Source organism: Leucopleurus acutus (assembly GCF_964270905.1).
Source record: "Leucopleurus acutus genome assembly, chromosome: 4".
NCBI lineage: Eukaryota > Metazoa > Chordata > Mammalia > Artiodactyla > Delphinidae > Leucopleurus > Leucopleurus acutus.
The window spans coordinates 1,113,871-1,139,271 of NC_139146.1; the positions used below are offsets into that span (position 1 = coordinate 1,113,871).

The 25,401-nt window shown below is 49.3% G+C and overlaps 1 protein-coding gene across 1 annotated transcript in view; it reads left to right on the forward strand.

The window, feature by feature from the left end:
• The window catches only part of NSD2 (nuclear receptor binding SET domain protein 2), a 73,710-nt gene that overhangs the window by 1,651 nt on the left and 46,658 nt on the right, over positions 1 to 25,401 (forward strand). Inside the window, exons 2-3 of the mRNA XM_082838354.1 lie at positions 21,736 to 22,355; positions 24,734 to 24,896. Coding sequence (XP_082694480.1) covers positions 21,765 to 22,355; positions 24,734 to 24,896 — 754 coding nt within the window. The 5' untranslated portion in view covers positions 21,736 to 21,764. The remainder of the gene's footprint in view (positions 1 to 21,735; positions 22,356 to 24,733; positions 24,897 to 25,401) is intronic.

Sequence of the window (25,401 nt, forward strand, 5' to 3'; positions counted from 1 at the left end):
AAAGTAAATAAATAAAAAGTGATGGGCAGTTTATTATTCTGTGTGCACTTTTATGATATATTCATATGTAACGTCTAAACTACCATAATTTGAAATTTGTGGAGACAGAACAAAACAGTAAGGTAAACAGGCTACCACGTGTGGCTACTAGGCTTATGGTTTTTATTCAGCCGATTTACACAGGGCCGTTAAAATAGTACCTGCTCAAATGTGAGGAATCAGATGGGGAGAATAAGTCAGAATTGTGAGAAGTTAGGAATTAGAGACCCTGTGGCCTAGTTATGGAAGAGTGGGCCAAGCCTTCCATTTATCCGGATGACTTCTCCTCCTACAAGTAGTACAATTTTAAAAGGTTTACTCATATGGCAGAATGGAAGCTAATTAGTTACTTTTTTACGGTTTGATGCTTCAGTGTAAAACATGTAAAAATAGGTGGAATTATACTTACTAAGAAGTGCTGGTGAGAGAATAGAAAACACTAATAAAATGTGTGCTATATGAGATATAGGATTGCCACTGAGCACACACATTTGAAAAGGATGTGCTAAGATGATGCTGAAGTTCCAAATGTATTTTGCCCTGCCCTTTCTAATCTACACAAGTAACCTTTCTAAGTAAACACTTTAATTAATCAGTGGGAACTGAAGATACAAGGCTTTTCCCATACATATTCTAGTGTACAGTTTTTGGTTGGTTGGTTGATGTTTTTTTTGGGTTGGACTGGTTGGCTATAGAATGTATGCAGATTTGGATAAGCATCTTAGTCTTCTGAGCTTCACTCTTATCTCTGCTGGACTGCACTAAATGTGTCCTTGTTCCCCAAATATGTGGTGCCCTATCCTGACCCAGGCCTCTGCATGGACTGTTGTTGGGTGTGGACCACTGCTTGTCCTCCCTTTTGAGCACAGAGGACCCAGCCCTTCAGTGGCCATATGTGACTTTTCTCTCCTGTTGGAGAGCTCTTGAGGTAGGACTCTTATAGCCTTGGGCAGCCTGGCCTCTGCTGGTGCCTTCTCATGGCAGGCACTCAGTGAATGCTGAATAAATAAATGGGCATATGACTTGGGATAAACAACCCATTTTAATGCCAGCATGTGGCCTGTTTGCCTCTCTTTTTTGTAAGTCATGTTGGAGCAGAAAGGGACCCTCTGGAAGAAGCTGGGTATGGAAAGTAAGGGGCTGGCCTAAGGTCACCCTACTTTAATTGGGGAGCTAAGACACTGTTTGCTAGGCAGGGCTGTTTCTTTTCCTTTTCTCATCATAGGTAACTCAAATGTTAAATCAAAATTAACTATGAAATATTGCAAACAAATAATAGAGTAGACCTGTATCCACCACCAGGATGAATCAAGCAGTGATGTTTCTACTGTACTTCTCTGTATCCCTGGGCAAAATAAAAAGAATATAAAGTACACAAAAGCAAGAGGTGACATGGAAATTCCCAGGATTATGCTTATACTTTACAAACTGCCTTTATGTGATTTGTTAATTTCATTTTTTAGGAACTGTTATTTACATAAAACGTATTTCTTTTGGAGAGAAAAAGACTTAAATTAGTTACCCCGGGGACTCGTCAGCATTTTGCATTTGTCTGTCGGTTGCAGTATAGCTTTTGAAGGAACTGATTTGATGAGATTTGGTTTGCTACTTTAAAAATTCAGGCTGTCTTGAAGTAGTTTTGTTCTTGAGTTTGTCTTCCAGAAAACAAACGGCCAAAGATGAGTTTTCAAAGCATCTTAATGTCTGTAATACCTAATAGTTTCAACAAGACATACAAGGATGGAAACTGCTAAGTAGTGGTTGAGCTGAGTGCTGGCCTGCAGCTCAAAAGCCCCAGTAGTGAGACTTCCCTAGTGGGTGTGTAGAGAAACAATGTTTTATCTTACTGGAGGAGTTGGGAGCTCAATTTTTTTTTAAGATTTATTATTTATTTATTTTATTTATTTTTGGCTACCTCAGGTCTTAGTTGTGGCACATGGGATCCTTGCTGAGGCATGCGGGATCTTTCGTTGTGGTGTGCGGGTTTTCTCTTCTCTAGTTTTGGTGTGCAGGATCCAAGGCGTGCGGGCTCCAGAGCGCGTGGGCTCTGTAATTTGTGGCACGCGGGCTCTGTAGTTGAGGCGCGCGAGCTCAGTAGTTGTGGCGCGCGGGCTCAGTTGCCCTGCGGCATGTGGGGTCTTAGTTCCCTGACCAGGGATCGAACCCACATCCCTGCATTGTAAGGTGGATTCTTTACCACTGGACCACAGGGAAGTCCTGGGAGCTCAATTTTTAAGTTGACTGGCTTGTCATAGAAAGAATTGATGATCTGGATGAAGTGTGTCATGCTGTTAAGGGTATGTTTATGTCAGCAGTTTTCACATCTTGGTGAGTTTTTCCCTTGGGCTGTGCTGCTGGTTACATAGGTGGACAGATCAGAAAGCATGTCTCTGACTCCAGTTGTGCGACCCTCGCTCAGCTCTCCACACCCTGCCTAGTCTGTCTAAAATGCACGTGTGATCATGTGAGGCCCCTTCTCCAGGAGCTCCAGTGCCCTTTGGGGTTCAAGACCAATCTCTCACTGGGTGTTCTGCCTCTCACTGCACTTCTTTTCTTTTTTTTTAAGATTATGTTTTTTTTTAAAATTTTATTATATTTTTTATTTTTGGCTGTGTTGGGTCTTCGTTGTTGCGCGCGGGCTTTCTCTAGTTGCAGTGAGCGGGGGCTGCTCTTCATTGCGGTGCGTGGGCTTCTCATTGTGGTGGCTTCTCTTGTTGTGGAGCACAGGCTCTGGGGTGCACAGGCTTCAGTAGTTGTGGCTCGTGAGCTCTAGAGCACAGGCTCAGTAGTTGTGGTGCCTGGGCTTAGTTGCTCTGCAGCATGTGGGATCGAACCCGTGTCCCCTGCATTGGCAGGCGGATTCTTAACCACTGCACCACGAGGGAAGTCCCCTGCACGTCTTATTTTGATCTCACCTGACCTCTTCAGCCCATCTGTTGCTGCCATGCTTTTTCCTTGGGCCTTGGCATGGTCAGTTTTTGCCCCTGCTCTCCCCTGTGACCCCCATACACACACTTACACTTCAGTGCATGTGTGGGCACAGCTGGCTTTTCGTATTAATTCCTTCTCATTCATCTCTCAGCTTGCACCTCACTCCTAGAAAACGACCCCAGACTCCCTGCCAGTCTTGGGAGCCCTTGTAGGTATGTCTTGAACACTTTGTGCTTCGCTCACCTTTGCGCACTGCATTCTCACTCTGCTCCAGCCATTCTGGCCTCTGGCCTGCCTCAGGTACTGCAGCCATGCTGCTGTACCTGCTATTCCTTCTACTTGGACACCTGCCTGGCTTCCTCTCTACCTGCCTTTAGGTCTTTGCTCAAACCTCCCCTTCTCAGGCACCGTCCCTGACCACTGATTTCAGACACCCTCTTGCTGTCTGGCTCTGCCCATCTGCTGTAGCTTCTTTTCCATGACTCTTATCCTCTGACATTCTGGGTGTTTTCCTTATTTGTCTGCCTGCCTGACTGCATCAAGATGTCTATAAGGGTGGAGATTTTTCTCCTTTTGGCTCTACTTACTGTGATACCCCCAGTGCCTAGGACAGTACCCTAATGACTGTCAGACATTGAGTGACTGCTTGCATGAACAGACTCTCAGCCCCTTGTGTGCTGGCTCACGTATAAGAAGTGGTGTGGATAAAGGGGATTGGCGTAGGCGTGCTTGCCCTAGTGTGAGGTTGGCAAGGTGGAGGGCCATGGGCAGGTGAGAGAGGTTAGAGAGGAGGCTCATAGACCACTGCTAGAGAACGGTGGCCTTACCCAGGCACAGGAGGTGGGGTAGGAAGAGTGGACAGATGCAGGAGAGAGGGCTGTAGTGGCACTGATGGGCTGGGGTGCAGCATGGGGGCTCAGAATAAGAGGGGAGGGTTGGGGACTTCCTGGTGGCACAGTGGTTAGGAGTCCTCCTGCCAATGCAGGACACATGGGTTTGAGCCCTGGTCCGGGAAGATCCCACATGCCAAGGAGCAACTAAGCCCGTGCGCCACAACTACTGAGCCTGTGCTCTAGAGCTCAAGAGCCACAACTACTGAGCCCACGTGCCACAACTACTGAAGCCCGTGCGCCTAGAGCCCGCGCTCCGCAACAGGAGAAGCCACCACAGTGAGAAGCCCGTGCGCAGCAAGGAAGACCGAACACCTCCAAAAAATAAATAAATGAAATAAAATTTAAAAAGAGGCCCAGGTGATCCTAATATTCACAATTTGAAAGATTGGGTGGAGAGGGCACCATTTTTATCTCCCTGTGAACTAGTGAAACTGAAGGTGGGCCTCGTTTCTGATCTACCTTGGTTCCTTCCAAAAAGAAACTGATGTCACCTACCAGCTGAAAATGTGTCTCTTGTGCCTTCCTGTTCACCCAGAAGAGGAAGCCTTAGGTCTTGAGCGTGGCGTGTGGCCCCTTTGTGTTTTCTAGCATCTTTGCTCCCTGGCCCCTTGTAGCTGCTGAGATCTCATCGCCATGCTGCTGCCCCTCGGGGATGAGCTGTGCTCCATCTCACGGTCCTTGCATTGCTGTGGCTCCTTCCTAAGGCGTCCCAGTTGGCCTTGCTGAGCTGCTCTTACAGCTCCACCTTCATTTGTTTCCTCTAGTGTTGCCGACGCTGCGCCCATGGCACTAGGTGTGTTTGGTTTTCTGTTCCCAGGTGCACCAGGCCCTGTCATGGCAGCATGTTGCACATAAGACTGTCTGTGCTGTCTCTATATAAATAGGAGGGTGGGCCAGTGTATTTTGTTAGTTAGTATGGCAGTGTACTTCTGGCGACATTTCTTCATTCACTGAGAATTAAGAAATTAGCTGTGTTCCAGTGATGAGCCGAAACACCCATGTCCTTGGTCTCACGGACTTGACGGACCTGTGAGAGGGATGAAACAGGAGAAACGGTGGACAAAAGATTGCATCTTGAAAAATCTGTACCAGGGCACGCGGGTTCGAGCCCTGGTGCGGGAGGATCCCACATGCCGCAGAGCAGCTAAGCCCGTGCGCCACAGCTACTGAGCCTGCGCGCTAGAGCCCGCGAGCCACAGCTACGGAGCCCGCGCGCCTAGAGCCCGCGCTCCACCAAAATGAGAAGCCTGCGCACCACAACGAGGACTAGCCCTGCTCGCCGCAAGTGGAAAAAGCCTGCGCGCAGCAGCGAAGACCCAACACAGCCATAAATAAATAAATAAATAAATTTATTTTAAAAAATAACAAAAAGAAAAAAAGAAAAACCTGTGAAATAGTCTTGCTAAATAACTGAACCTGAAACTGATCAGGCCTTTACCTCCCACAAGCAATTAATAGGAAATATGGGGGTGGGGAAAGGAACACATTAAACTACACTGCGGGATTGCCACTGGCGGAGCTCAGCACGTGGGAGCCTGCAGGACCAGCGACCAGGTCTCTTCCACAAGGAAAGAGAAGGGGGATGTGGATAAGAGGCTGATTGCACTACGGAGGGCTTATGTGCATCCAGGACGGGCCAGTTAGTTAGAGATGTGACTCAACACTGTTTATGGTATTTGGGACAATTAGAAATTAGAACACTGACTCAATTTGTCATTAAGGAATTCTTTTTTTTTTTTAGCTGCCATAGTGGTTTGGTTTTGTTTAAGAAAAGAATTTGTACCTTGTAGGCATGCATACAGAATTTATCAAAGAAATGATACACCATCTGCGATTGGCTTCACAGTTCTGTGGAAAGGGAGCCGTGAGGGTGTGGCTGGATCAGGGCTGGTGTGGGGTGATGGTGGTGCGGTACATGGGCCCTGCTTGTTCTCTCTACCTTTATGTGTGTTCAGAATTCTCCCTGACGGAGGAAGAAAAGTCACGAAGGAGAGGTTGGGTACATTTAGTACATCTATAAGGAGATTATGCCTAACTGTGGGTTGGGTGTCAGGAAGGACTTCCTGACGGGACTGAGGCTGGAGCGGAGAGCAGAAGAGGCCTTGGTAGAGGGTGGGCTTGGTAAGGGTGGTGTGACTGTTCTAGATGAGGGAGCAGGCAGTGCAGAGAGCCTGTGACGGGAGTGGACAGAAGGCTGACGAGGCTGGAGCTGAGGGTGAGGGAGCTATGTGTAGACCCAGGCTGCAGGGGTGGGGCAGGGCAGGCTCTCTGAGGCTGTAGTAAGGCTTTTCATCTAGAGAGCAATGTGAGGCCCTTGAGGGTTTTAAGCGCGCGCGCGCGTGTGTTTGTGTGTGTGTGTGTGAGAGAGAGAGAGGGAGAGGGAGAGGGAGACGGACATGAATCTGTTTGCTTTGGGAAGTGCGTTTCTTGGAGTCCTCTCTAAGTTGGTGGTGGGAGGATTCCGGAGAGGGAAGAGGGTGCAGGAGACCGGCCTGCGCTCACTGTGTGTTCGGGTTAGAATCTTTCCAGCTGTCCCTGCTTTGGGTGCCTTGTAGGACTGAACAGCTCTGCCCCGTTGAAATTTGGCGTGGCCACGTGATTTGCTTTGGACAATGAAAAGGGACGCGTCATCTCTGACTGGGCGCTCTGAGAGTCGCGTGCTTCCATGATACCCCTTTTTCCTTCTCACTGTGGAAGCGCATGATACGCACTATGAGCACGAGGGAAACCTCTGGGTTGAGCCAGGTTGCGGCCCCGTAACCTAGTCCAGGGGTTCTCAGTGGTCCCCAGACTGACAGCATCTGTCACCTGGGAACTTCTTAGACACGCGTATTGGGGCCCACCCTAGACCTACTGAGTCCTAAGCTCTGGGGTGGGGCCGGCGGCCTCCGATGCCCACGGAGTGGAGCGCTGCTGCCTCGGGTCTGCTGGCTGGTCAGCCGGCTCGGGGCCTGTGGTGCTGGTGCAAGGTGGAGGTGGCCCGCCAGCAACGGGCTTCTGGCTGTGACAGGAGGAGCCAGCCTCGTCAGGTCAGCCGGGGCAAGAGCTCTGCAGGAAAAGGGCTGAGGCCTGTGGGCTGGGGGGGAGGGACGGCGTAGGGAGGGTGTCGGTGACGGCCCTGAGTTTTGTCTGACGAAAGCAGACAGGTAGAAGCGCCACTCATTGTCTAGACAGTATTTTTGTAAGCGTTACATTTACTTGGGTTTCGAGGTTCGGGAGCAAGGAAAAGCCTATTGAGGAATTTAAAAAATTTTCATTGAGTCCTTGACTCACGTATCAGTTTCTCACGTTGATCGCCCCACTTGTCATCGTGCCCTTTCTGCTCTCCTGACCCCCAGTCTTGCTGTCCCCCATCTGCCCCCACTCGAGTGGAAGCTCTTGCTCCTGGCAGTGCCCCCAGGACTGCGCGGCTCCTGCCCGCGCTCCGCCGCCTGGACTGGCCTGCGTGTCGGCGCCGCGGCCGCCCCTGTGCCGTGTCGGGGAGCAGGCAGCCCGCTCCAGGCCTGCGTGTGACGCGGAGGGGTGTGTGGTCTGTCCTTGTGACCCGCGGGCTGGGCCCTGCCCCAGGCCCCTGGCTTCTCAGCTGCTGGATTCTTTCTGGGGCGGGGGGAGGCGGGCGCTGGCCTGAGCATGGGGAGGAGCTGGCGGGCTTCAGGCTGCTTCCTCTTCCTCAGGTGCGGAAGGAAGGCTTGTTTTGGGGGAGCGGCACCGCCCAGAAGGAGAGCTGCAGGGGAGGCATGGAGGACGGTGCATGTCAGGGTTTTCCCCCTTGTGTTCCGCATCTGAAGTTGTGTTTCCACCTTATTTGTGGAAGATGAGTTGGGATTGAGCGTCACGTTAACAGCTTATTGGATCCTTTTTTGTTGAGTTCTGAAATCTATATAAAAAAGTATTTATTTCTTAAAATTCAACTTCTTCGAAAAAAATATTGGTAGTTCTTGTTTGTCCAACGTGGAGGCTAAGCTTGTGTGCATTTCTCAGATGCCAGTATGCTCTTGGCTGCTTTAGGGATTTCTGTGAATTAACAGTTATATCAGCAAAGGGTCAGAGCACATCATAGGTAATTACCCACTCTGCTTCCTTTGGAGAGGGGCCCTGTTCATTTTTGTAGGTTGGTAGACCTCTGAGATAGAGGAAATCTGTGTCTTGATGGCCCACGAGGAATGAAACGTGTTTCCATAGGACCTTGCCCTGGCTTTACAGCTCTGCCTCTCGAGGACTCCAAGGTAACTCCTTGGGGCCGGGCACAGCACCCTGGGTGTTTGGGTGGAGCCTGGCCCCTGTTCTTGGCTGTGCCTTCGTTGTGGGCTTGTCTCCTAGAAGCCATTGCTGCTTCCCTGGGTCTGTACCAACTGCTTCTCTTGTTCTCTGCTATTGGCTGGAGGTCTCAGAGCTGGTCCTTCAGCTGGTGCCCAGATCCTGGCACCTTCTCACCTCTCTCCTCCCTTTGTGAGTTCCCAGCACGGGAATGATGTAGTAGAAACTGAGTTGTGAATTCCAGCCTAGAGTTTATAGAAATCTTATTTTCAAGGATGTGCAGTTTCTTGACACATCATCAAGGCAAAATAGAAAGCTTAATTATTATTAATTTTATAATCAGAAAGTACATTTTATGGAAAATCTGTAATAACTACAGTCTTACCAACCAAATGTTTAGGTGTATTTCCAGTTTACCTTTTCATTGATCAGACGGAACCAGGTGCCCTAAAGACAGTTTCCTCTGCGAGGGTCATGTCAAACAGTAACAGTCTAGGTAACTATTCCAAGGAGACAACTGCTCTGCTCTTCCAGCTGTTTCTTGTGGTATCTATCTGTACTTAAAAAAAAAAAAAACTTTCTAATTTTGCTGAGTTGAGAACTTTGTGGTTTATATGTTATGTGTTAAGTTCTATCTACAGGAGATAAGGATTTAGCTTTCTTTCCCGCTGGCCTCCCACTTCCCCTTCCCCAGTTCTTCCCAATTTTGTGGTGTCTGGGTTATCTATTCCTCCCTGATAAGCTATTCCAGAACTTAGTGGCTGAAAGCACAACAACATTTATTTGTTTACAGTTTTGCAGTTTGGACGTTGTATGCCAGGGTTAGCTGGTTTCTGCTCTTGTGGTGTGAGTTTGTTTCCTGTGTCTGTGTGTTAGAATTGGCTGTTGGCCACGGTCCACCATTCTCCCCAACATAGGCCTCCCGTGAGGCTGCTTGGGCCTCCTCATAGCATGGTGGCTGGTTCCTGAAGGAGGAAGTGAAGTTGCCAGTCCTTTTATTTTTTTCTTATTTTTATTTTTTACTTTTAGGCCGTACCATGCAGCTTGTGGGATCTCAGCTCCCCGACCAGGGATTGAACCTGGGCCATGGCAGTGAAAGCCTGGAATCCTAACCACTAGGCCATCAGGGAACTCCCTGTCTGCCAGTCCTTTTTTTTTTCTTTTGCGGTACGCGGGCCTCTCACTGCTGTGGCCTCTCCCGTTGCGGAGCACAGGCTCCGGACGCGCAGGCCCAGCGGCCATGGCTCACGGGCCCAGCCGCTCCGCGGCATGCGGGATCCTCCCGGACCGGGGCACGAACCCGCGTCCCCTGCATCGGCAGGCGGACTCTCAGCCACTGCCGCCAGGGAAGCCCCGCCAGTCCTTTTAAAGGCGAGGCTGGCTCTGGTCTGGCGTCACCTTTGCCGTAGCTGGTGGGAGCAGTCACAGGCCCAGGCCGGAATCAAGAATGTGGAGAGACAGATTTTCTCTCCTGGTGGGGGAGTTACAGCAAATTTTCGGCCATCTTTATTTTATTTTTTTACTGTTTAGAATTTCCAGTTGCCTTTCTTCTTGCAACATCTTTTTCTTTTTTTAATATTTATTTATTTTGCTGCGTCGGGTCTTAGTTGCGGTATGCGAGATCTTCTTCTTGCGGCACGTGGGCTCAGTAGTTGTGGTGCACGGGCTTAGTTGCCCTGTGACATGTGGGATCTTAGTTCCCCAACCAGGGATCGAACCCGCGTCCCCTGCATTGGAAGGTGGATTGTTAACCACTAGACCACCAGGGAAGTCCCTGCTTTTAAATTCTTATCTCTCATGGTAAGTTTTCCTCACACGTCTGATGGCCTTCGACTGCAGGCCCACTGTTGAGACGGAGGTCTGGGAGCTGACGGCAGGTCCTGGGTGGAGGCTTCACTGAGGGCCAGTTGGTCAGGACCCACCGTCAGTATCAGCAGGTGTTTTCCCTAGATCTTGGCAAGTGTCCTCGTGCTGGCTGTGTCTTGTAGTTCACTGCCTTGAGCGCCCCCTCCGGTGTGCCCTGTCCTTAGACTACACTCCGGTTCTTCTCCTGCTGGGGTGGGGCTGGTTGCCAGGCGGTGGGTGGGGTGGGTCAGGGACTGCGTTATGTGGACTTCGATCCAGTTCTTTTGACTTAGAGTCCCCAGTGTGAGCAGCACATGCCCCTGCTATGTGCAGTGACTTATCGTTATGCATTAGGCATGTGTTAGAATTAGAATAGGAAAATACATCACAGACATGTGAATGATGCAACTTAATATGTTTAATACCTTTCCTATTCAACAGAAGATTTGATAGGTTACAAACTGAGATAAGATTAACCTAAAATTCGTCAATTAAACTATTTAAAGTATATAATTCGTTGGTTTTGTAGTACATTCTCAGTGTTAATGCAACCATCACCACTATCCAATTCCCGAATGTTTTCGTCATTTCAGTGAGAAGCCTGGTGCCTATTGGGCAGTCACTCCCCATTTCCCCTTGTCCCCCAGCCCCTGGCAACCACCATTCTACTTTGTCTCCGGATTTGCCTATTCTAGACATTTTATATGAATAGAATCACGTAGTATGTGGCCTTTTGTGACCGGCTTTTTTCTCTCAGCACAGTGTTCTCAAGGTTCATCCATGTCGTATCATGTCTCCGTACTTCATTCATTTAAAAAAATTTTTTTAATTTTTTGCTACATTGGGTCTTCATTGCTATGCACGGGCTTTCTCTAGTTGTGGCGAGCGGGGGCTACTCTTTGTTGCGGTGCGCGGGCTTCTCATTGCGGTGTCTTCTCTTGCTGTGGAGCACGGGCTCTAGGCACGCGGGCTCAGTAGTTGTGGCTCACAGACTCTAGAGCGCAGGCTCAGTAGCTGTGGTGCACGGGCTTAGTTGCTCCGAGGCATGTGGGATCTTCCCGGACCAGGGCTCAAACTTGTGTCCCCTGCATTGGCAGGCAGATTCTTAACCACTGTGCCACCGGGGAAGCCTACTTCATTCATTTTTATGACTGAATATCCCACTGTATGGATAGATCACACTTCTTTTTTTTCCCTGCCGCGCGGCATGTGGCATCTTAGTTCCCCCACCAGGGATTGAACCTGGGCCCCCTGGCGGTAGAAGTGCAGAGTCCTAACCACTGGACCATCAGGGAAGTCCAGATCACTTCTTCTTCTTTTATCTGTTTATCAGTTGTTGGACATTGGGTTGTTTTTTGAATAATTCTGTGAAAATTCTTGTACAAGTTTTTGTGTGAACATGTTTTCAATTCTGTCTTGGGTAGATCCTAGGAGTGGAATTGCTGGGTCACATGGCAGCTAAGGAACTTCTCGATTGTTTCCCGCTGCAGCTGCACCACTTTCCATACCCCTGGCAGTGTGTAAGGGGTCCAAAGATTTGTCATATTACACTGAGAAGATAGAGGGAACAGACAGGCATGGAGTCAGGGAAGATAGCAACTCATGCATCGTCATAACGTTAAGGTTGGGGCCGCGGGGAGAGAGGCACACAGGTGGTGGGCCCAAGGCTGACCCTGAGCTTGTGTGTGGTTCCAAGCTTCTTTGCAGTGAAAACAAAACAAAACAAGGAATAGGTCAGTTATAAAGTCTTTACTGTCATAGGTGCATTTCTGCAGAAAAAGCAAGACTTCTGCTGTGAGTCAATTCTAAATTCCATAAAATAAAGCTTCTCAGTAGAGAGTTCTTACGGAGTAATGGAGCCGTCACTGCCCTCAGCCCCTGTTCTGTAGCAGACTCTGTACTGATCTCATTGTTCTTTACAGAGAGCTCTTTGCTGTAAGACTGGAGGTCCTGTCATCATTCAGTGAAGGTGGGACCAAGATCTATTCCAGGTAGATTAGTGTGAAATGTTGGAAACAAAGGGAATGTTAGGAAATGTGTGTGTGTGTTTTAACCATACTTGCAAACTTGACTTTTCCATGTAAGTCTCTCTTCTGCCTCCAGAAGAAGGACTGGAGCTTGGTCCCTGTCCTGGCTGGGCTCTGGGGGACGTCCTGAAGCCCTTCCTGCTGTCCAGCATTGAGACTTCTCCCTGATGCCTCTGCTCAGATTCGCAGAATGGACTCAGCGGGCTGCAGCTGGATTTCTGAGCAGCCGAGAGAGTGGGGCCTCGTGTGCCCGAGGTCGGAGCCCCGGGGAAGGGAGTTTGGGGGTTGCTCCAGTGACTCTTCCTGCCACTTTTCCATCCTCCACCCCATCTTTCTCCTTCCTCTTTCCCTAATGTTATATCTGTATTTTAAAATCTCTGTCTCTCCCCTCTGGAATATTAGCTCCGCAAGAATAAGGTACACGCTTTGCTTACTGCTGTGTCTCCAAATGTTGGGACAGGGCCTGTGCTCCTTGACTAGTTTTCAGTGTTGAGTGTTGTCATTCAGGTCACCTTTCCCTTCTTTTGAGAGTGGTGCCTTTCCCTTTATGTTGGAGACCCCTCCTCTGTTCCATGTGGCCCTGCAGGGGCTGCCTAGCCCCCCCCAGCCACTTACTGTGTCAGCTCATGTTGTAGGGGCCTGTGAAATGTAAGGGATTAATTATATAGTTCTTAAAGCTTATTACAGGAAGCAGCAAGATGATGTTCGGCTCTCCCCACCCTGTTCCTGCTCCCCTTGGAAAACCACTGACAACTCTGAGCTGTTACTTTCTGTTTTAACTTCCACATTTTCGTTTTTCACTTTAAGTGTGTCAGTGTTTTCTTTCCTTTGCACAATGATTGTATGTTACATTTTGTTATATTTATTTATTTTTTAAAAATCAATTAATGTATTCATTTTTGGCTGCTTTGGGTCTTTGTTGCTGTACACAGGCTTTCTCTAGTCGTGGCGAGCGGGGGCTACTCTTTGTTGCTGTGCGCGGGCTTCTCATTGCGGTGGCGTCTCTTGTTGTGGAGCACGGGCTCTAGGCGCATGGGCTTCAGTAGTTGTGGCACATGGGCTCCGTAGTTGTGGCTCACAGGCTCTAGAGCGCAGGCTCAGTAGTTGTGGCGCACAGGCTTAGTTGCTCCGTGGCATGTGGGATCTCCCCGGACCAGGGCTCGAACCTGCATCCCGTGCACTGGCAGGCGGGCTCTTAACCTCTGCGCCACCAGGGAAGCCCCACCTTTAGTTTTTAAAAAATATTTATTTATTTCTCTTTGGCTGCATTGGGTCTTTTTTTAAAATTTTATTTATTTATTTTTGGCTGTGTTGGGTCTTTGTTGCTGCGTGCGGGTTTTCTCTGGTTGCATCAAGCGGGGGCTACTCTTTGTTGCTGTGCGCGGGCTTCTCATTGCGGTGGCGTCTCTTGTCGCAGAGCACGGGCTCTAGGCGCATGGGCTTCAGTAGTTGTGGCACGCGGGCTCAGTGGTTGCGGCACACGGGCTCTAGAGTGCAGGCTCAGTATTTGTGGCGCACGGGCTTAGTTGCTCTGCGGCATGTGGGATCTTCCTGGACCAGTGCTCGAACCCGTGTTCCCTGCATTGGCAGGTGGATTCTTAACCCCTGCGCCACCAAGGAGCCCCCACCTTTTGTCATTTTAGACATTTTAAAAGAGAAAGGCTTTGTGGGCAAGAGGAGCCCCGAGCCACGGGCCTTACTCCTGCAGCAGCGTGCCTCTCGCCGAGCGACTCTTCCTGTCGGCTTCCCCATTGTTGGCGTTTGGCGTCTCTAACTCATTCCTCTGTTGTCTTTGCCCTTGCGGGTTTACCCTTCCTTTGAAATTCCTTACTGTCATTTTAATTGGGGTTTCTGCACGGAGTGTAGGTAAATGTGAGAAAGGAGGCCTCACGTTCTTTTTAAATATAAAAATGGTTTTAGAATTACCACTCTCCCCTGTGCTCCTTCTGGGTTTATATCCTTGCTCTAGTACCTCTTTTAGCATTTCGTTTGTGAAAGCGATATGTATATGAAACTCCCTTAGTTTTTGCATGTCTGAAAATACATTTTGCCTCATGTTCAGTGATAATTTAGATGAGAAATTATTTTTTCCCTTAACACATTAGAGAGGCTCCGTCATCTACTCCTATCTGTTGAGGCTGCACAAAGGTCTGTGTTTCTGTTTCTTTTCTCATGCTGAAGTCTGTGAATTAACTTATTCTTTATGGGTACTTAGGTTTTAAGGTTTTCTTTTTATCCTTCATGTTATGTGGTTTCAGAAATGATGTGCTGAGGTATTGATTGCTTTTATTTATCTTGCTCAGAACCCTGGGTACCCTTTTAAATCTGGATACTTGAGTTTCCTTTCATCTCTGGAAAATTTCGATTATTATCCCTTTGAAAATTACCTTACCCCCATCCTCCCTCGTTTCTCCTGGAACTCCATTGGAATGTAAACTCCCTGAGGGCAGAGTATTCTTTGTGTGTGTGTATGTGTGATAACATATACATAACGAAAAATCACCATCGTGACCATTTTTAAGTGTATAGTTCAGTGGCATTAAGTACGTTCACATTATTGTGCAGCCGTCACCACCATCCACTCCAGAATTTTTTCATCTTGTGAAACTGAAACTCCCCATTAAACACTTAACTCTTCATCCTCTCCTCCCCATTCCCTTGCAGCTACCTTTCTACTTTCTGTCTCTATGAATTTGATTACTCTTGGGATCTCATATAAGTGGAATCAGGGAGTTCTCTGGTGGTCCAGTGGTTAGGACTCCGCACTTTCACTACCGAGGGCGTGGGTTCAACCCCTGGTCAGGGAACTAGGGTCCCCCATGCCATGTGGTGAGGCCAAAAAGAAAAAAAGTGGAATGATACACATTTGTCCTTTTGTGTCCAGATTCTTTTACTTAGCATAATGTATTCAAAGTTCATCCATGTTGTAGTATGTCTCAATACTTCATTCCTTTTTAAGGCTGAACAATATTCCATTATCTGGAGGTACCACAGTTTATCAATTCATTCATCTGCTGAAGGACAGCTTGGTTGCTTCCGGGTTTTGGCAATTATGAATGAAACTGCTATAAACCTCTGTGTGCAGGTTTTTGTGTGGACATAAGTTTTCAGTTTCCTTGGGTAAATACCAAGGAGTGGGATTGCTGAATCGTATGGTAAGAGTATGTTTAGTTTTGTGAGAAACCACCAACCTGTCTTTCCATTGTGGCTGCACCATTCGGCGTTCCCACCGGCAGTGATGAGGGTTCGCCAGCACGTGGCGCTGTCAGTGTTGTGGATCCTGGCCGTCTGACAGGTGTGGAGTGGCTGCCTTAATTACCGTGCCTTCACAGTAGGTCTTGCGGGAGGGCTCTGGGTTGTAGAACCGTCCCCTGAGCAGTTTCCCAGTTGCCTTTGCAGGGCTCTACCAGCGTCACTCATGCTAGACCCATTTTTACGTATGTTTCTTGGCTCAGGATTTGGGGCACCACAGCCTCTGAGGCAGAGTTCTCGAGGGTGATTCTGTCTCCCCAGTGGTCTCTGGTGGGTGTTTGCTGAGAGCCCAGCCCTGGACTGGCTGGAGGTGTGGCTCAGGTGACAGCGCTGTCACAGCTGACACTCTGGTCTGCTTTGGGTGATGCCTGTGAGCTGGAGGCTGGGTGAGAGGGTGTGGTCACTTGCCACAGCTGGAAGGTGGTAGGGCCAGATTCCAGCCCTAGAGTGGCCTCCACACTCTGCCTGGGGCCCTGCAGCTCCCCACGCCCTCCGACCGCTGCAGCTGCGCGGGAGCCCAGGCAGGCTGGGCCCTGTAAGGCTGATTGCTCTTCCCTCTTCACCTCTGGACCTGGAGATTTTGCCCTTTCCTGTTTTCAGTTAAGTGATGTAGCTAACTTTTTTTGTTAAAGAAATAATAATTTGGCTACCTTCACCAGAAATCTTCTGAAATGTGTTAAAATGGTGACGGAATGTTAATAGAGTCCCTAATGTTGAATCAGCATTTTTGGATACACCCTCTTTAGCTGTGATATCTTATTTTAATATGGTAATGACTGGGTTTGATTTATTTCTATTTTGTAATTTTTTTTTTACAATCATACTCTACTGATCTTGGTCTGTAGTTCTTTTCTGTACTCATTTTTCTGGTTTTGAGAGTTATGCCAGCCTTATATAATGTTTGGGAAACTCTCCATCATTTTCCATGTTTTGGAATAATTTAAACAATAGGAATGCTGTTTTTATGTGATGAATAATACACAGCAGTCGGAAAGACTGAGCTACACTTGTTTACATCAACATGGGGGAGATCAAGCTGTGCTGATTGATGAAATCGCAGAGCACAAGTCCAGTGTGGTAGCATTGCTGCTTGGCAGGCAGACCCCATACAGCAGTTCTCTGTTCCTGGGTACCTCCCGTAGACTGGAAGGATGCGTAGTCAACTGGCGATGGGGAGAGTAAGTGGAACTTAGGGTTCCTGAAAGGCAGATGTCATCTTGGTTTTACTCATTCACCCTGAGCAAGGCTTGCGGGAGGTGGGAGCTGCAGCGGGAGCTTGTGTTTGGCTTCTCGCTGTTGGACTTGGGGCCCATGGTGGGTGACGTGGGCGTGGAGAACCAGAATCCCGGGATGCTGCTGCGGGCGTGTGGTGGGCGGTGGGCGGCCTGTGGGGGTGAGCCTGGCTTCTCCCGTCTGGGAGCCCTCGGGTGCCGTGTGCCCACTGTGCCTGTCCTCGGCTCATGCGTCTGCAGTTGCCGTTGTCCGGGGGTCTTCTTTTTTTCATGTCAAAAAGACATGAAGCAAATGTGGCAACATGCTGAAAACTGTCATTTTGGAGTGGTGAGTATACAAGTGTGTCCTGTTGTTCTTTGCACTTTTCTGCTTTTGAAACTTGCCGCCCCCCCCCCCCCCCCGGCTACCCAATATAAGAACGATTGGCCATTGAGGCATCATCACATGAACCTAGCGAAGCTCTCTGGGCCTTTCTTTTATGGTTATTGTGGGCTGTGTAGGTTTTCTCCCTCTTGGTTAGGGTTTATATTTTTCTTGAAATGCTAGACAAAGTGAAAGATTTTCTAATTTATTGGTATAACCTTGATTGAAAAAACCAAAAACTCCTAGAAAGATCAAATTACTGGTCAGTGGCGTGCAGTGCCGTGTTGGAAGTGAAGGCGGACCCTCTCTGCGGGCCCCTGCCTTCAAGGGTTGTCCCGGGTGGAATCCTGGAAAGTAAGCAGCCCACAATCAGATTAGGAAGGGAAAAAAGACCAAACGCCCGAAGAAACAGGTACCATGAATGAAAATAAAAGCAACAACAGTAGACACAGGCCTGCAAAGACCAGATATTTAAAACAGTTATGTTTAATATATTCAAAGATTTAAAAGAAACCTGAAAATTCCAACAGGAACAAGCAATCTTGAAAATGTGGTTCACATACATGTCATGATTACCAGGGACCTAGGCCTGGAGTTAGATCTGAACCCCATGACCCTGGGTATGTTTTAAGAGAAGCCAGAAATCTGAATTTTTGTGTAGAATGTCCCAGACTTTAATTGTTGGCAACTAAAGCGTCTTGTTTATCTGTCTACTGGCTCTACTTCTTAATATTATTTTCTTAGCTGTTGCTCTAACTAGGGCTGTGGTTTGCATCCTTAACTCATCACAGGCTACTTAGAGTTAATATACCACTGGGTACAAAATACAAGAATCTTGCAACTGTCTAGATTGATTTACTCCCTTCCCCATGCTCCAGTTGTCATATGTATTACATCTATTAAGTTATAACTCCAGTGTTGTATATTTTGCTTTAATTATTTGAATTTTAAAGAAACTAAGAGGAACAAATAGTCTTTTATATTTGCTCATACATTCACCATTTCTGGTGCCCTTGATTTCTTCCTAAAGATCCCAGTTTCAGTCTGGTGTCATTTCTCTTCAACCTGAAGAACTTCCTTTAGCATTTCTCCTAGTGAAGATCTGATGGCAACAATTTCTTAGTTTGTATTTCTCTTAAAATGTATTTTGTCATCACTTCTGAAGGATATTTTTTCTGGATATCAAATTCCGGTTGGACAGTTGTTTTTTCCCCATTACTCAGATCATATCTGGCTTCTGTTTCTCATGAGAAGTAAGTAATCATCCACACCACTGTTCTGTATGTACCGGGTCTTTTTGCCTCTGACTGCTTTCCAGGGTTTCTCTTCATCTCGGTTTCTAGGCATTTCAGCTGATGTGCACCTGGTGTAGCTTCTTTTATATACATCCTGCTTGAGATTTGCTGAGCTTCTTGAACCTGTAAATTGATGTCTCACTGAATTTGGGAAGTTTTTCTGGTTATTTTTTCCCAAATATTTTTTCTTTTTTTCTTTTAAATGACTGACTTTAAAAAGAATATTTATTTGGGGCTTCTCTTGTGGCGCAGTGGTCGAGAGTCCGCCTGCTGATGCAGGGGGCGCGGGTTCGTGCCCCGGTCCAGGAAGATCCCACATGCCGCGGAGCGGCTGGGCCCGTGAGCCATGGCCGCTGAGCCTGCACGTCCAGAGCCTGTGCTCCGCAACGGGAGAGGCCACAGCAGTGACAGGCCTGCGTACCGCAAAAAAAAAAAAAAAAAAGGAATATTTATTTTATTTATTTTCTATATTATTTTTGGCTGCATTGGGTCTTAGTTGTGGCGTGCGGGATCTTTTGTTGCAGCATGCAGGCTTCTCTCAGGTTGCGGCGTGTGGGCTCCAGAGTGCGTGGGCTCTGTAGTTGCGGCGGGCGGACTTAGTTGCTCCGTGGCATGTGGGATGTGGGATCTTAGTTCCCTGACCAGGGCTTGAACCTGCACCCACTGCGTTGGCAGGCGGATTCTTAAGCACTGCACCACCTGGGAAGCGCCCCAGATATTTTTTCTGTGTCATTGTTTCTCGCCTTTCCTTCTGGGTGGGAGTGGGAACCCAGACCTTTTGATTCTGGTCTATAGATCTTTTGATGCTGGTCTATAGATCATTGAGGCTCAGTTTCTTTTCTTTCTTTTTATTTTTAATAATTTTTACTCTGTTTTTTAGATAATTTTTACTGATCTATTTTCAAGTTTCCTGACTCATATCTAATACGCTTTTAAGGCCATGCAATGATTTATTTTTTTAAATTTCAGATACAGAATTTCCACTTGACTCTTTTTCATAGTTTTTGTTTCTCTGTTGCCATTTCCAGTTTATTATTTTATGAGTACACTTTCCTTCATGTCCTTGAGCATGGTTATAATAGACGCTTTGAAATCCTGCTGAACGTCAGTATTTGGGCCGTCTCGGGGTTGGTTTCTGCTGCTTCTCTGTTTCATCATATATTTAGTAATTCCTGGGTAATGTGAAAGATGTGCTGTAGACACTCTTTATTTCGTTATGTTCTTAAGAGTGGTCTTTTATTTTCAGTTGTGTTAAAATACACGTAACATTTACCATCTTAACCATTTTTAAGTGTGAAGTTCAGTGGTATTAAGTACATGCACGCTGTTGCAGCCATCACCAGAACTCTTTTCGTCTTGCGAATCTGGAACGTTGCCCCCATTAAAACAACACCTCCCTGTTCTCCCCTCCCCCAGATCCTGGTGCCCCCCATCCTACTTTCTGTCTTTATGGATTTGACTGCTCATAACAGTGCAGGCTTACAGTATTTTGTGAGTGGCTTATTGCACTCGCTGTAACGTCCTCAAGGTTCATCCATGTCATAGCAGGTGTCAGATCTCCTTCGTTTTTAAGGCTGAATCGTATTCCACTGTGTGGATTCCACCTTTTGCCTGTTGTGAACATGCTGCTGTGAACATTGGGTACAGATACCTCTGTGAGTCGCTGCTTTCAGTTCTTTGGGGTGTGTATCCAGAATGGAACTGCTGGGTCCTTTTGATTCTTTGGGGAACCCCCCCCCCCGCTATTTTCCAGCAGCCACACCATTTTACATTCCCACCCACGTGCACGAAGTTTCCAATTCCTCCACATCCTCGCCAACCCGTTTTCTGTTTTTTTGTGTGTGTGTGTGGTACACGGGCCTCTCACCGCTGTGGCCTCTCGCGTTGTGGAGCACAGGCTCCGGACACACAGGCTCAGCGGCCATGGCTCATGGGCCCAGCCGCTCCACGGCATGTGGGATCTTCCCGGACCGGGGCACGGACCCGTGTCCCCTGCATCGGCAGGCGGACCCTCAGCCACTGCGCCACCAGGGAAGCCCTGTTTTCTGTTTTTGTAGTAGGTAGTCGTCCTCAGGGGTGTGTGTGAGGTGGCATTTCGTTGTGGTTTTGATACTTTTTTTTTTTTTTTGGCCTTGCTGTGGGGCTTGCGGGATCTTAGTTCCTGGGCCAGGGGTTGAACCCAGGCCCGGCAGTGAGAGCGCGGAGTCCTAACCACTGGCCAGCCCTGGAAGTCTGCTTCTTATCCTCAGAGTGGGGTTGCGGTTTGTTTCTGTCTCGCTTCAGCTGTCTTGTAAGCTGGGCTGTGTGGACTCCAGGGTTCGGTGGGGAGTCTGTGGTGCGCGGGGGCCCCCCTCGAAGGCTCTCCTTTCCCTGTTCACCCGGTGCCGGGCCTGCTGGGTGCGTTCCCGAGCCGCCCCCACGCCCCCTGCTCTGGGCTGTCTCCAGTGCCTTTAGGTCATTGTCTTCTCTTTTTGTCCTGTTGGTCTGATGCAAGCGGGACTGGGAACCCACTCGGATTTACCTGAAAAAAACACCGTGTGGGGCACACCGAATGCTCTGGTGTGTGCCCGGTGCTCCAGGTGTCCGGGGCCAACCCTCCACCACTGCCTGGCTCCTGCCCCGGCCTGGCGTCCTCGGAGACTGGGCCCTTTCCACCGAGGCTCTCTTGGGAGGGTTGTCCCGGGCTGCATCCTTGGCCCCTCCCCAGGGGGTGTAGCCAGCGGCCCCCAGGCAGTGACAGTGGCTGAGCACCTACATCCTTGGGCTCCCGGTCCAGGCGCCCCACTTCTCCCTGCTCTCTCACTGTTGGCCCCCTTGGGGCCGTGGTGCACTCTTGGGACGTCTTCCCAGCGGAGTGGGCGCCTGCCAGTACCCTGTTCCGAGCCGCCTTCGTGGGGCGTCCCCAACGAGGGACTGCGGCTGTGTGGGGAGGAGACCCCTCTGCATGTGGACCTCGGGCGGCCATCCCGTGGAGGGCACTGTGGGTGGTGCGCTATGGCCTGGCCCTGCTGCCCGACTAGCGCAGTCCCGGAGAGCTGACTCCACTTGATGTTGCTGCCCTGCTGCTTGTCACCGCTGTTAACTTGGGCCTGGGTGGGGAGTGGCGGGGGGCGGTAGAGGTCCAGCTCTCACCTTCCCCGGCCATCGGGGCTGAAGCTTTGCCTACCGGTAATCGCGGGTATGTCCCGAACCCCTGCCTGGAGTCCTCTTCAGCTGTGTCTCAGGTGCTTCCCTTTTGTCCTTTGCCCGGGCCTGGCTTTGTGCTGGCCACCTCGGGCGCTGCCCTCGCGACAGGGGGCAGGGGGCGACCTCCGCTTCCGAGGGCTGAGGTCAAGGGGGGCACGGCCACACAGCTCGTTAGTGGCAGTCCCTGCTTGACTCTCGTTAGAAACTAGTCCTGTTCCTTTCACTTTATCACTGTGATTCCTGTCATTTTTGTGATATTAGAACTGTCTCGTGTGACCTAAGTCATTATAGGAACCATCATAAATTGCCTCAGCCCCCCCAACTCTACAGACTGGTAGAGAGCTTCACTGGCGCACTCATCTTAGGTTTGAAATGTAATAGCTTTCTTTTCTTTCTCTTTTTCTAATGCTGCAGTGTTCTAAGAACGGAGGCATCTAGGCTGAATGGAATTCAGCATCAAAAAAAGTCCTCTTTCTGTTCCGAAGGTTGTAAAGTGCGTGAAGATGAAGCAGGCACCGGAGATCCTTGGCAACACGAACGGAAAGACTCCGAGCTGTGAAGTGAGTCGTGAGTGCTCCGTGTTTCTGAGCAAAGCCCAGCTCTCCGCCGGTCTGCAGGAGGGAGTTGTGCAGAAGTTCAATGGCCACGACGCTCTTCCTTTTATCCCAGCCGAGAGGCTGAAAGACCTCACCTCCCGCGTCTTTAATGGAGACCCCGGTGCTCATGATGCCAAATTGCGTTTGGAGTCCCAGGAAATGAAGGGACTTGGGACACCACCTGACACTACCCCTGTCAAAAATGGCTCTCCAGAGATCAAGCTGAAAATCACCAAAACATACATGAACGGGAAACCTCTCTTTGAGTCCTCCATATGTGGCGATGGTGCTGCCACCGTGTCCCAGTCGGAAGACGATGGACAGAGACCAGCGAGCAAAGCGCGGCGGACCAGGAAGAGGAGTGCGAAGCTGCTGCTGGGGCGGGGCCTCGCCGAGGCGGCCCTGGCGTCCCGGGCCTCGAGCCCCTCGGCCGAAAAGGTATCTGCAAGTGAGGAGTTCTGGCTGGCCGGGGTAGAGGGCGGCCCCAGCTCCCGGCACAGGGGGGCCCCGAAGGATGCATGGTGCACGGGGGGCGGGAGGAGGTGGGCTCAGCCCCCCGAGGCCTGCTCTGTAGCTCGGGCCCCTGGCTGTGGCAACGGCAGACACTCACAGCAGCCTGCCGAGCAGTGCTGAGGCCTAGAGATTAAGCATAAAGAGTAAACAAGGGGACTTCCCTGGTGGTCCAGTGGTCAAGACTTTGCCTTCCAATGCTGGGAGTTCGGGGTCGATCCCTGGTTGGGGAGCTAAGATCCCACATGCCTCAGGGCCGAAAAACCAAACCATAAAAAGAAGTCAGAAGCATTAGTGTAACAAATTCAATAAAGACTTCAGAAAATGGTCCACATCCAAAAACAAAAACTTTAATTAAAAAAAAAAAAAAAAAAGATGAAATGAGTGTCTGACCCCAGGCCTGGCCCGTTCCCAAGCCCTTGGCCTTCAGGCTGTCCTGTCTTCATGGATCTCCTCTCCAGCGATGCCCTTTAGCCTGAATCTGGTTGGCAGAGGAGCATGGGGATCGAGTGGGGGCCTCCTCAGTCTGTGCTGTCCGAGGAGGGGAGCGGGCCGCGCTGTGCAGGTGTGCTCCTACCTTCCCGCCCCGTGGTTCACCGTCACTCCCAGGTCTCCTCCCCCGGTGGCCCTGCAGATGGGCCGCTGCCTTGAGGGCTGGGGCTGTGCCTCAGGCCTTCACGTTCTTGGTTCCAGGACAGAGTGCATCTCTTGAGTGCGCGTGAATGAGTGTTCACTCATCAGAGGCCGGGGTGGAGACCCCCTAACGTAGGACGACAGACGTGGTGGTTTATGCCACCAAGTCTTAAATGACACTCGGGAACCTTGACCTTGGCAGAAGGAACTGGGGAGGGCTCTGTAGCCGCCCTTGTTCACCGAGGGGCTGATGGTCTAGATTAACAGGGTCTGGAACACGTCCTGTGCTCACTGGTCAGCCAAAGCTCCTGGCCCACTTGCAGGAGTGGGGAGAGGGGACTCGAGACCAGTTCGGGTTGTATCATCACTAAGGTTGGAATAATTAGTGTAACATTATAGTTGAGGAATCTTGGTTACAATCCCACAGGTGGGAAGGGAAAGGACCAAAATTTCCCTGAAATAGTTAAAATAACGAAGAACTTTGAGGGTTTAAAAAAATGTCTTTTGACTGCTCAAGGGCTCTAATGTAAGCATAACGGTGAATTATTTAAAAGCCTAGTTGAGTGACCTGGGCTGATACAATGGTTTTTCTGAAGCACCCACGGTGTAGGGAACCTCACTCTTTTATGGGGGAAGAGGCTGGTGCAAGTTATCCCTAGCTCTCTGCCACTTGGTTTTGGTAAAACCTGGGTAAATCACCTGATTTTGACTCTTAGAGTCTCATTTGACTCTTCAGGGTGGGGACGATAATATTATACTTGTCCTGATAGGGTTGTCACGTGGCTTTGATGACACCGTCAGTGTAAAACTGGGATGTTGTGGAATAACGTGAGAGCCAGCATTTTTTCAAAAACGTGTAAGGAGTGCTCGCTTTGGCAGCACATATACAAAAGCGTGTAATGTGACAGCTCTGTGTCAGCCGTCACCACCTGATGTGTGTAACAACCGGGGTTCTCCTCGGTTTACAGATGTGGGAACTGAGGCCCAAAGAAGTTCAGCGATTTGCTCAAGTAGGTGGCGGTCTTAGAGGGAGGCCTGGGGCCGTGCTGACTGGGCTCATCCTCCTGGAGAGGAGGTTGTTCTTGCCAGCCTTCAGCCTCCTAATTGGCCTGGGCTCTAAGACGGAGAGACCGAGACTCCAAGAGCCCCAGGCCTTGGATGGTGGGTGGTGGGGCTGAGACTTGCTGCCAGGCCTCCGTGTCCTCGCCACCCCGGGTCCTCTCTCCAGCAGGTTAACTGTCAGACGAGGGCTCAGAAGGGGCGGGAGGGTCAGGGTATGAATTCCATGATGGTTCTTCTCCGACCTGCGAATAAGCTCCATTAACGATCACCCACCAGGCCAAGGAAATAGATTTATGTGGAGATGCTCGTAATGTTGTGCACCTGCAGTCCTTTAGCTGCAGGCATGCTGTGCACCTGCAGTGTGCTAGGCACTTGCTGACCTTTAGCTGAGGGCAAGAGACGAACGATTTTGATGAAGTGATATCAGGGCTGTTACCTGAAAAACAGTGAGGGAAAGCATGCTTCTTTTTAGGGGTGTGTGTGTGTGTGTGTGTGTGTGTATGTGTGTGTGTGTTGAATCTCTTGTCTGACTAATCCTTGGTCTTCTATGGATAGGAGGCTGGATTTAGGGGTAGGTACTAGATGTATCTTTTGTTGTTATTCATTTTCAGATTCCAGCTAAGAAAGAATCCTGTCCAAATAGCAGCAGAGACAAAGACCAGCTGTTGAAGTACAGCGTCGGGGATTTGGTGTGGTCCAAGGTGTCCGGTTACCCCTGGTGGCCATGCATGGTCTCCGACGATCCGCTCCTGCACAGCTACACCAAACTGAAAGGTATTGCGTTTGGGGGGCTGTTTTTCCATCTTTATCTTCTGCACTTAATTGTTTTCATCTCCAAACTTCTTTATTACTCTTCCTTAAACAGCCCTACTGTGGTTCTTTTTTTCTCTTTTTTATTTTATTAAAATACACAAACATAAAACGTACCATCTTAACCATTTTTAAGTGCACAGTTGAGTGGGATGAAATACATTCACATTGTTGTGCAGCCGTCACCACCATGCATCCCCAAAGTTCTTTTCATCCTGTAAATCTGAAACTCTGTCCCTGTTAAGTAGCAGGTCCTCAGTGCCCCCTCCCCAGCCCCTGGCAGCCACCACTCTACTTTCTATCTGCTGCTGCCTGTGGTTTCGACTTGCATTTCCCTAGTGATCAGTGATGTTGAGCATCTTTTCATGTGCTTAGTGGCCATTCATACAACAAGGTTTGAATCGGCTTGGAGGTGGGGGTGGGGTGGGTTGTTAAGTTTTTTGTGGTTCATTTTGCAACTTTGCCTAAA